At 53.5% G+C, this 11,375-nt stretch overlaps 1 protein-coding gene across 1 annotated transcript in view; it reads left to right on the top strand.

Moving 5' to 3' along the window:
- Positions 1 to 7,906, top strand: part of PLLP (plasmolipin) — a 28,885-nt gene extending 20,979 nt beyond the window's left edge. Inside the window, exons 2-4 of the mRNA XM_003263095.4 lie at positions 1,841 to 2,014; positions 5,396 to 5,518; positions 6,954 to 7,906. Of these exons, the coding sequence (XP_003263143.1) occupies positions 1,841 to 2,014; positions 5,396 to 5,518; positions 6,954 to 7,070 (414 nt within the window). The 3' untranslated portion in view covers positions 7,071 to 7,906. The remainder of the gene's footprint in view (positions 1 to 1,840; positions 2,015 to 5,395; positions 5,519 to 6,953) is intronic.
- The last annotated feature ends 3,469 nt before the right edge of the window (positions 7,907 to 11,375 follow it).

Here is an 11,375-nt window from a genome sequence, read left to right on the forward strand (position 1 = left end):
ACGCAGCCTTGGTGCCACGTACCTGGGTGCTGACAAGGGGAAAAAGAGGACACCTCTGTATGTCTTGATTGGCGATGGAGGCTTTCTCCAAAGCTAGACCCTCATGTCCTCTCCGTGGCCAGGGATTCCAGAGAGTGCCCTCGTGGAGAAGGCACTCTCCAGAGCATCTCCATCAGCAAGGGGTGGGGGGTAGGAGGGGCTGGGGAGGCCCAGGATGGCCACATCCGAGGTGCTTCTGGGGGCCTCCACGAGCTCCCTGGGCGCTGCCTCAGCTGGCCCTTTGCTGGCCCGCACTCTGAGACAGTCTGCATAGTAAGTCGACAAACCTGCCACAGAGAATTCTCTGTGGCTGTGAGGGCTGGGGCCTGTGCAGTCTGGTTTGGACTTGTGGAATAATAAAAAAACACTTCTGTTGCAATCATTTATGTTCATGAACTTGTGGGTCCTCACAGTAGCTCTACGAGGTAGGAATGGTCATTATACTCATTTGATAAGCAAGGGTGGTTATACACTTTCCCAAGGCCACACAGCTGGTAAGGAGAGCTGAGATCGAAGCCAGACAGCTGGGCTCCAGAGTTCATGCTGTTAGCCACTACCCATGCTCTGCTGGGATGGTCGGGCCCATCCTGCCATGTGGGAACAGCATGACAGGTAGGCCCCTTGGCTTCCTGGAGGCCCAGTTTCACCTGTGAGATGGCAACACCTGTATAGAAGGGCATCTGGGAGAGCCAGAGAAGTGGGGTGTCGGGCAGGAGGTCACCCAGAGGCCGTTGTGACGTTCTCTGCTGGGCCCAGCTGGGAGGGAGGACACAGGGCTGTTGTCTTCCCGCCTCTGGGACTGTGGTGACTTGATCTTCCTTTCAGCAGCTTTTACTGAGCCCCTGGCAGGGCCTAGGTCCTGTGCTGGGTGTGGGGACGTAGCTGTGAGACAGCCACGGCCGTGCCCTCGTGGAGCTCGCAGTCTGGGGAAGGGAACGATTATGGCCCTGGATGGTGGGTGCGTGGGGGGCCCTGTGAGCGCTGATGAGGGCTCTGGGATGCCAGCTGGAGGCGTGGGGGTGTCCTGGAGCACCTGACATCTCAGCTGAGACCTGGATGAGGAGTGAGAGTGCAGGTCAGGGCCCCAGTACAGTGGTGTATCCCACGAGCCAAGTCAGCATTCCTTTTTAAAATTTTTTCTATTTTTTGAGACAATTTCACTCTGTCTCTGAGATTGGCGTGCAGTGGCATGATCATAGCTCACTGCAGCTTCTAATTCCTGGGCCCATGTGATCTTCCTGCTTTAGCCTCATGAGTAGCTGGGACCACAGGTACGCACCACCATACCTGGCTAACTATTATTATTATTATTATTGTTTTTTGAGACGGATTTTCACTTTTGTCGCCCAGGCTGGAGTGCAGTGGTGTGATCTCAGCTCACTGCAACCTCTGCCTCCCAGGTTCAAGTAATTCTCCTGCCCCAGCCTCCCAAGTAGCTGGGATTACAGGCACATGCCACCATGCCTGGCTAATTTTTGTATTTTTAGTGAAGACGGGGTTTCACCATGTTGGCCAGGCTGGTCTCGAACTCCTGACCTCAGGTAATCTGCCTACCTCAGCCTCCCAAAGTGCTGGGATTACAGGTGTGAGCCACTGTGCCCGGCCTTAATTTTTCTGTAGAGATGGGGACTTGCTCTGTTGCTCAGGCTGGTCTTGAACTGGCCTCCAGCGATTATCACACCTTAGGCCCCCAAAGTGCTGACATTACAAGCATGAGCCACTGTGCCTGGCCAATATTACTTAGCTAGATAAGAAATGAAACTGCATCTCTGGCTGACCCTGCCCTGTCTGACCCTTCTAGGTGCTGGGACTGCTGGTGTGGGCGCTGATTGCGGACACCCCGTACCACCTGTACCCGGCCTATGGCTGGGTGATGTTCGTCGCTGTCTTCCTCTGGCTGGTGACAATCGTCCTCTTCATCCTCTACCTGTTTCAGCTGCACATGAAGTTGTACATGGTTCCCTGGCCACTGGTGGTGAGTCTGGATGGGGATACTGGAAGTGGCTATGACAGGACCACTGTGACTTTCCCTAAAAGAAGTGGCAGGGTGTGGGGGGGTGGCCTGACTTCCTCACTGACTTAAGCTGGTCTGCAGAGCCAGGGGTGGAGGTGAGGATTGATGGTTCAGGGGTCCAGTTTTTCTATTTTTCCTTCAAGAGTGTCTCACTATGTGCAGGCTGGAGTGCAGTGGCTCGATAATGGCTCACTGCCGCCTTGAACACCTGGGCTCATGTGATCCTCCCATCTCAGCCTCCCCAGTAGCTAGGACTACAGGCATGTGCCACCATGCCCTGCTAATTTATATATATATATATATATATATATAAAATATATATATAATATATATAATATATTATATATTATATAAATAATATAAAATATATATATATTATATATACATATTTTTTTTTTGTAGAGGAGGGTTCTCTTTATTGCCAGGCTGGTCTTGAACTCCTGGGCTTAAGCAGTTCTCTCACTTTGGCCTCCCAAAGTTCTGGGAGTACAGGAGTGAGCCACCACACCGAAGTGCACAGTTTTTTGGGGAACCATGAGCCAGGAAGGACACAGGCTTGACTGTCCCAGGAGGGGAGTAGAAGTGAGGAGCTGTTGAGTGGATTTATAAGAGGCCATTTGGAATCTTAAAAATATTTTTCCCGGCCGGGTGTGGTGGCTCACGCCTGTAATCCCAGCACTTTGGGAGGCTGAGGCAAGTGGATCACCTGAGGTCAGAAGTTTGAGACCAGCCTGACCAATATGGTGAAACCCTGTCTCTACAAAAAATACAACAATTAGCCAGGTGTGGTGGCGCGTGCCTCTAGTCCCAGCTACTCGGGAGGCTGAGACGGGAAAATTGCTTGAACCTGAGAGGCGGAGATTGCAGTGAGCCAAGATCACACCATTGTACTCCAGCCTGGGTGACAGAGCAAGACTCTGCCTCAAAACAAAAAAAAAAAATTCCCCTCTGAGAGTGGTCAGAATTTGTGCCTGTGTTGTATGAGTTTGTGAGATTGTAGCTTGGCCTAGGTAGGCAGCCCTGTGGCTGGAGGCTGGGGCAAGCTGTCAGAAGTTGCCCAGGCCAGGGCCTCAAGTGTGCAGGACAAACTCAGGCACCTGGCTGCCTGCAGGTGAGGCTCTGAGGCCCGGGAGGGGCTGGGCTCCCCAGGTTTTCCCCAGGACAGTCTCCCCAGGACACAGGGCTGAGAGCAGACATGGGAAGTACCCTGGCCAGACACACAGAAAGCTGCTGGTTTGTTTTTTTTTTCCTCTGACCCGGAAAACCCCTGCAGCTGGGGTCTGAGGCTTTCAGTGAGAAGAGAGGCGAGAAAGGCACATGATTGTAAGACAAGCAAGGCTGGGACTAGGCGGCATTGTTTGGAATTCAATGACTTTTTAAACCGAGGAAACGTGAGTCATCCTCAAGACAGAATGGGTTTGTTAGATCTCGACATCCCTGGCAGAAACAGGCAGCGTTTGCAGGGGTCGCTGGGCTTGCAGGGAAGATTTTGGGGTGAGGAGGCGGCACCCTGACTTCCGGGCTCAGGGTCCCCGCCCCCCTCGTGTCCCAGGGGCCTCTAAGAGAGAAATCTCCGGAGATAAAAGCCTGTGTGTCTCTTAGGTGCAGATTTGGGGCTCCAGCCGTGGCTGTTAATGGAAGGAGGCTCCCTTCTGCCACAGTGGCAGGGCATTGCTTCTTGTGCTTCTGGACCCTCAACGAATGGGGCAGAGAGGGCTTAACTGCATCTAGAGAAGGCTGGATTAGCATGGCCAACTTGGGATTTTCTGGCATGGGGGCTACAGACCCCTACAGGATCCAGGCAAGATATGTGAGTGAATTGGGTCAGGAGGGACCCTGGAGAAGCCAGCATCCATCTGCCCATCGCAAGCTGCCTCTATACTCATTTCATCTGTTCCTAGTCGGAATGCAGCCCCTTTGTAGCAAAATCTTTTGATACCCAAATATTTTTTTTTTTTTTTTTAGACAAAGTCCTGCTCTGTCGCCCAGGCTGGAGTGCAGTGGCGCGATCTTAGCTCATTGCAACCCTTGCCTCCCGGGTTCAAGTGATTCTTCCGCCTCAGCCTCCTATGTAGCTGGGATTACAGGTGGGCACCACCATTCTTGGCTAATTTTTGTATTTTTATTGGAGACGAGGTTTCACCATGTTGGCCAGGCTGGTCTCTAACTCCTGACCTCAAGTGATCTGCCTGCCTCGGCCTCCCAAAGTGCTGGGATTACAGGCATGAGCAATACTGTACCCGGCCAAGAATTTTTTAATAAGAAATTTTTACATGAAGTCTTCAGGTTTTCATGAAATTTAATTTTATAAGGTTGGTAATTTTTTAAAAGTATATTGGACAAACTGAATGAATGTTTGAGGACTATGCGTTTGAAGACTGTGAATGGGTTCCTGGGGCCAAGCGTTTGGGATGAGGGACTGGGGCCTGGTTGTTAGCAGAGGGCCCCTTCCTGCCAGTCTGGTTCCGTATCCAGCTTGAAATATCTGGTCCTCCTGGTCCTGACCCTGGCATTTGCTTAGAGCCTTGAGCTTAGGATGTAGCCGAAAGGGAGACTAAGATTCTTCCCCCTCAAGGCAGAGAGGGATATGAGGCCCAGCCCAGGACTGGCCACAGAGCCAAACCTTGCAGTGGTACCAGGGATGGCCTGGGCTTGGCACTGGGCTGCACTTGGAGGAGTGGCCTGTGTTTCTTTAGCTGGTATAAAGAGATGGGTCATGGATTGGCCTCTTTCTGTGAGGAATGGGTCTGGCACTGCCCCTACCCCATCACTGAGGCCCTCCTGTCATTCCCCTCCCCCAGCCTCAGGTGTGTTCATGCTCCCTGCTCAGCAGGCCTCCTGGGGACCAGGGCCTCATGGGCTGACCCCCTGGCAACGGTGGCCTCTTGAGGCGCTGTTGGTGGGAAAGACCCAGGTGTTTGCATCCCCATCCAATGGCTACTCAAGGAATATGCCAGTGGGAACCAAGAGGCCCCAACCGTTGGTCTCCTTGTGTGTCTTTTTTTTTGATACAGGATCTCACTCTGTCACCCAGGCTGGAGTGCAGTGGTGTGATCATGGCTCACTGCAGCCTCAACCTCCTGGCGCCAGGTGATCCTCCCATCTCAGCCTTCCAAGTAGCTGAGATCACAGGCATGGCCACCATGCCTGGCTAACTTTTTTATTTTTGTAGAGATGGGGCCTACCTATGTTCCCCAGGCTGGTCTCTAACTCCTGGGCTCAAGCAATCTTTCCACTTCAGCCCCCCAAAGTGCTGGGATTACAGGTGTAAACCACCGTGCCCGGCCTCTCTTTGTGTCTTAAGCCTTTTCTCTCCCCACTCCCTACCCCCATGTCCTGCAGTTAATGATCTTTAACATCAGCGCCACCGTTCTCTACATCACCGCCTTCATCGCCTGCTCTGCGGCAGTTGACCTGACATCCCTGAGGGGCACCCGGCCGTATAACCAGCGTGCGGCTGCCTCGGTGAGTCTGCTTCCCAGGCTCCTCCTCGGTGGTCTGCAGGGTCTCGGCCCCAGGACACGCTGCTCGCTTGGTCTGAGGCCAGGCACCTGCCACCTCCTGAGGAGTTGTCACCTGAACACTCAGTGGGTCTTAGAGGGGAGCTGGGCTGCCTCCAAGCTTCCATAATTAACAGTGGGGAGTGGTGTGTGGTGGGCAATGGAAGTTTTGGGTTAACTATTTTTTTTTTTTTTTTGAGATGGAGTCTTGCTCTGTTGCCCAGGCTGGAGTGTGGTGACGCGATCTGGGCTCACTGCAACCTCCGCCTCTTGGGTTTAAGTGATTCTCCTGACTCAGCCACCCAAGTAGCTGGGACTACAGGTGTGTGCTGCCACACCAGCTAATTTTTTTGTATTTTGTATTTTTTTTTGGAGATGGGAGTCTACACCTGGCTAATTTTTGTATTTTTAGTGGAGATGGAGTTTCACCACGTTGGCCAGGCTGGTCTTTTGAACTCCTGTCCTCAGGTGATCCACTTGCCTCAGCCTGTTAAAGTGCTGGGATTATAGGTGTAAGCTACCGTGCCCGGCCTGGGTTAACTATTGAACCTTGTTGTAAATCAGCTGTGCCACACTGACTTAGGGTCACGTGCCCCCTTGGAGAATGTGAAAAACACGCTCTTCCACTGACAAGTGCACGTGCAAAAACCTTTTGGTTTAAACCATTCTGGGAGATTCATAGGCTCTCCCATGAAACCCAAACTCCAGGCCCACGTCAGGTGGCCAGTGAAATGGCTGCAGTCCCTTCCACGCCTGTCACCCTTCACACCACCAGGCCCTGCACACCATCTCCTCCCAGGATCCTGCGGCACCCACAGTGAGGGGAGAGGAAGGGACTACGAGTCGCTTTTGACAGACAGGAGGCTCCTGCTCAGAGAGGTTGGACGCCGGGCCTGGAGCCACAGCCAAGCCCAGGGGAGGGCAGGGCCTCGATCGGCATGCATTTGGTTCCTTACTCTTCCTGATGAGGGCAGTTTTGAAATTAGCAAATTCAGTGAGGGGGACAGAGACGGGGAGCTTCTGAATGTGGCTGCAGCTGTCAGTATAGAGGCGTGAACTGGTTCTAGGAAATTCCTAGGGTGGCCTTTGAATGTTGTCATTTTAGAACTAAATCCTTGCTAGGTGTCCCCTGTGTCACTCTTATCTTCTCCTTCATTGCCCTTATCACAATCTGACAGGCCCCGCCTGTGGTTCTTAGCTGTTTCCCGTGCTTAGAAGGTAATGTTGGCATCCCAGGACCCTGGTGCTCATCAGCCCCACGATAAACAGCTGTGAAATGCACCTGGCTAAGTGTGAGATGGTGCGGCTGCCACAACCCCTCCTGCCTGGCCTGAGATCTGGTTGGAGCTTGTGTCACTGTCACCCTCTCGGTCCTTAAGCCCTTCTCACCTCTCTTTCAGTTCTTTGCATGTTTGGTGATGATCGCCTATGGAGTGAGTGCCTTCTTCAGCTACCAGGCCTGGCGAGGAGTAGGCAGCAATGCGGCCACCAGTCAGATGGCTGGCGGCTATGCCTAAACCACCTGTGCCACGGCCCCCTCTGGGGCTGAAGCCGCCGCTGGGTCACAGAGCAGGGTCGCCCTGCAAGCCCGAAGCTGGGGAGCCCTGCGCGGAGTCAGCCCGACAGGGACTGCATTTGCTCCTCTCTGCCCATCAGACACAAGCTCTCACAGCGCTAAGGAAGCAGGCCCAGGCTGGCAGGCACCTCGGCTTGCAGGAGGCCAACCGCTGAGACCTCCTCTCCATCCCCCTTATTCAGTGGAAGGTGACGGGGGATCTGAGGCTGTGTCTCTGCCTTGTCTTTAGAGGACTTCAGCGTCCAAGACTGGGGCCCACCCTTCTCACCAGCACTAAATGCACTAACAAGGACTCCACACCTGCAGCCCCAGACCCGCCGTAGTATAAGCCTAACAAGCAACATGTAGCACCTTAGTCTTTGTTCCAGGAGAGCTGAGCAAGCTCGTGAAACCACTCTCCTTCCTTTAAACACCGTTTCGACCAACCTCTCCCTGGAGCCAACCTGTAAAAAGTGGGTTATGATTGTTGACAGCATGGTCTTCCCTCCCTGCGTTTCAGACATACCAGTTACTGAAAGCAAATCAGTTTTAAGTGATTTCTCAATGCTGAAAAGCCTGTCCAGGTTTCCTTCCCTTTCCCAAGCCTCTCTCTGTAATACTCCCTTTGGGCGAAGCTAACATCAGTGCCGACTGCCTCCCCGACCTTGCTGACTAGGCACACGAGACGCGAAGGAGGGAGGGATGCAAGGCCTTGCCTGGCGAGTTGTCATGTGGTTGGTGGTGACTGTTTTATTTTATTTTATTTTTTTTTAATAAAAATAAAGATGAGAGAAATTATTTGGACAAGATGTTGGCGAATCACTTTTGCAGGTGCTTGTAACCTCCAGGAGACCTCAGCTTGACTGTAGAAGATGCCTGCTATAGGGCAGTTCACGTTCTGGAGTCGTTCAGCAACACCTGCCGACCCTTTGACCAGAGGAAGGCTGCCTATACTTCCTGCTTGCTGGGTCTGGAACAGTCCTGGTTTATGCTGTTTGTGCTGGCATAAGTAGAATAGCACGGACTTTTATTCTCACAGGTGACTCAGTTTGACAATAACTTAGTCACCCTTGCTTTGGGCAGGTTAGATGAGCTTACTGAATGAAAGATTTCAACAATATCATCTACCTTGAAAGTCTGTGAAGCTTGGAGGTCATATAATCAAGGCGGCTGGCCATGCTGCCTGTTCAGAGCTGGTAGAGACAGCAGAGGAAATTCCGCAGCTGAGTATTCCTGAGCTTATTTTTCCAACACCACAGAGCAATGTTCTCTAAACAATAAGGTAAAAGCATTTCTAGGTACCCTCTGTACCCTTTTTATTTATTTTATTTTATTTTTTTGGTGATGGAGTCTCGCTCTAGCACCCAGGCTGGAGTGCAATGGCACAATCTTGGCTCACTGCAACCTCCACCTCCCGGGTTCAAGTGATTCTCCCACCTCAGCCTCCCAAGTAGCTGGGATTACACCCAGGGTTTAAACAACAGGGTTTCACCATGTTGGCCAGGCTGGTCTCTTAACTCCTGACCTCAGGTGATCCACCTGCCTTGGCTTGTCAAAGTGCAGATAAGCTACACTGTTACTAAGGGATGGGGGATTAAATCCAGTACCTATGTCCCAGTCCGCCTGGGACAAGCCCAGTTTGTGCTGTTGTCCTGGTATAATTTTTTTTTTTTTTTTTTTTTTTTTTGGAGATGGAGTCTCACTCTGTCACCCAGGCTGGAGTGCAGTGGCACCATCTCGGCTCACTGCAACCTCTGCCTTCTGGGTTCAAGCAATTCTCCTGCCTCAGCCTCCCGAGTAGCTGAGACTACAGGTGAGTGCCACCATGCCCAGCTGATTTTTTGTATTTTTAGTAGAGGTGGGGTTTCACCATGTTAGCCAGGAATGGTCTTGATCTCCTGACCTCGTGATCCACCTGCCTCAGCCTCCCAAAGTGCTGGGATTACAGGTGTGAACCATCGCATCCGGCCAATTTTTTTTTTTTTCTTTTTTTTAAGAGACAGGGTCTTGCTGTTGCCCAGGTTGGAGTACAGTGCCACAACCACAGCTCACTGCAGCCTTGACTGCCCAGGCTCAAGCAATCCTCCCACCTCAGCCTCCTCAGTAGCTTGGACTACAAGTGCAGGCCACCATGCCCAGCTAATTTTTTTTTTTTTTTAAGACGGAGTCTTGCTTTGTCACCCAGGCTGGAGTGCAGTGGTGTGATCTTGGCTCACTGCAACCTCTGCCTCCCAGATTCAAGCGATTCTCCTGCCTCAGCCTCCTGAGTAGCTGAGACTACAGGTGCGTGCCACCACGCCCGGCTAATTTTTTTGTAATTTCTAAAAGTACATACAAACAAAAGATGCATATCAAACATATTAGGAGGTTGCACATGGGAAGATGGGGAATAGAAATGGGGGGTGGGAATTAAAGAAAATAAATGAGAGAGGGACTTTGTATGGATCAATGATAATAACTCAATCCTCTATCTGACAAAGAAGAAGGAGAAGGAAGAGGAAGAAAAAGAAAGTGGGATAAAGGATCAGAAAGGGAGGAAAATAGAAAAAATTAGAGTATGACTCCAGGGTAGACCTGTTTTGTTGTCGCTTGGTTCGTTGGTTGGTTTGTCAGTTGTATTTTTCATATGTTTCGCCATGTTGGCCAGGCTGGTCTCGAACTCCTAGCCTCAAGTGATCAACCCACCTCGGCCTCCCAGAGTACTGGGACTACAGGCGTGAGCCACCACGTCCAGCCCCCACATTGCTTCTGGCCTCTGTGGTAGACCTCCCAGACAGGGTGGCCGGGCAGAGGCGCTCCCACATCCCAGACGGGGCGGCCGGGCAGAGGCGCTCCTCACTTCCCAGACGGGGCGGCCGGGCAGAGGCGCTCCTCACTTCCCAGACGGGGCGGCTGGGCAGAGGCGCTCCTCACATCCCAGAAGGGGCGGCCGGGCAGAGGCGCTCCTCACATCCCAGAAGGGGCGGCGGGGCAGAGGCGCTCCTCACTTCCCAGACGGGGAGGCCGGGCAGAGGCGCTCCTCATTTCTTCCCAGACGGGGCGGCCGGGCAGAGACGCTCCTCACTTCCCGGATGGGGTGGCGGCCGGGCAGAGGGGCTCCTCACCTCCCAGATGGGGTGGCCAGGCAGAGGCGCTCCTCACATCCCAGACGATGGGTGGCCGGGCAGAGGCGCTCCTCACCTCCCAGAAGGGGCGGCCGGGCAGAGGCGCTCCTCACTTCCCAGAAGGGGCGGCCGGGCAGAGGCGCTCCTCACTTCCCAGATGGGGTGGCTGGGCAGAGGCGCTCCTCACTTCTTCCCAGACTGGGAGGCCGGGCAGAGACGCTCCTCACTTCCCAGACGGGGCGGCCGGACAGATGCGCTCCTCACTTCCCAGACGGGGCGGCCGCGCAGAGGCGCTCCTCACTTCTTCCCAGACGGGGCGGCTGGGCAGAGGCGCTCCTCACTTCCCAGACGGGGCGGCCGGACAGATGTGCTCCTCATTTGGCGGCCGGGCAGAGTCGCTCCTCACATCCCAGACGATGGGCGGCCGGGCAGAGGCGCTCCTCACATCCCACACGATGGGCGGCCAGGCAGAGACGCTCCTCACTTCCTAGACGGGGTGGCGGCTGGGCAGAGGCGCTCCTCACCTCCCAGACGGGGCGGCCGGGCAGAGGAGCTCCTCATAGCCCAGACGATGGGCGGCCAGGCAGAGACGCTCCCCACCTCCCAGACGGGGCGGCGGCCGGGCAGAGGCTGCAATCCCAGCACCCTGAGAGGCCAAGGCAGGCGGCTGGGAGGCGGAGGCTGCAGCGAGCCAAGACCACGCCACCGCACTGCAGCCCGGGCAACAGCGAGACGGTAGGATTCTCTACATAGAGCGGAGAAATCGGGGGGCCTTCTCACCGCCTGGTCTAGGCAGCCAGGCAGATCCAGGGATCTGCCAAGTGTCTCCCTGGAAAAGAAAGGGGACCTTTCGGATGAATCCCACCTGCCCTTTCGGCCTCCCAAACTACTGGGATTACAGGCGTGAGCCACCGCACCCGGCTGATTTTTAAATTTTTTGTAGACACTGGGTCTCGCTATATTGCCCAGGCTGGTCTTAAACTCCCAGCTTCAAGTGATCCTCCCACCTCAGCCTCCCAAAGTGCCGAGATTATAGGCATGAACCACCACACCTGGCCCTGGTATAAATATTAATAGCATCTAAAGTCTCAGAGTTTGAATAATAAATTAGTCCTTCCAGGAGTAAGTTATAAGAGTTTGGTTTTAAGGAAGGGCAATGCACT

The sequence above is a fragment of the Nomascus leucogenys genome, chromosome 2, assembly GCF_006542625.1.
Source record: "Nomascus leucogenys isolate Asia chromosome 2, Asia_NLE_v1, whole genome shotgun sequence".
Lineage (NCBI taxonomy): Eukaryota > Metazoa > Chordata > Mammalia > Primates > Hylobatidae > Nomascus > Nomascus leucogenys.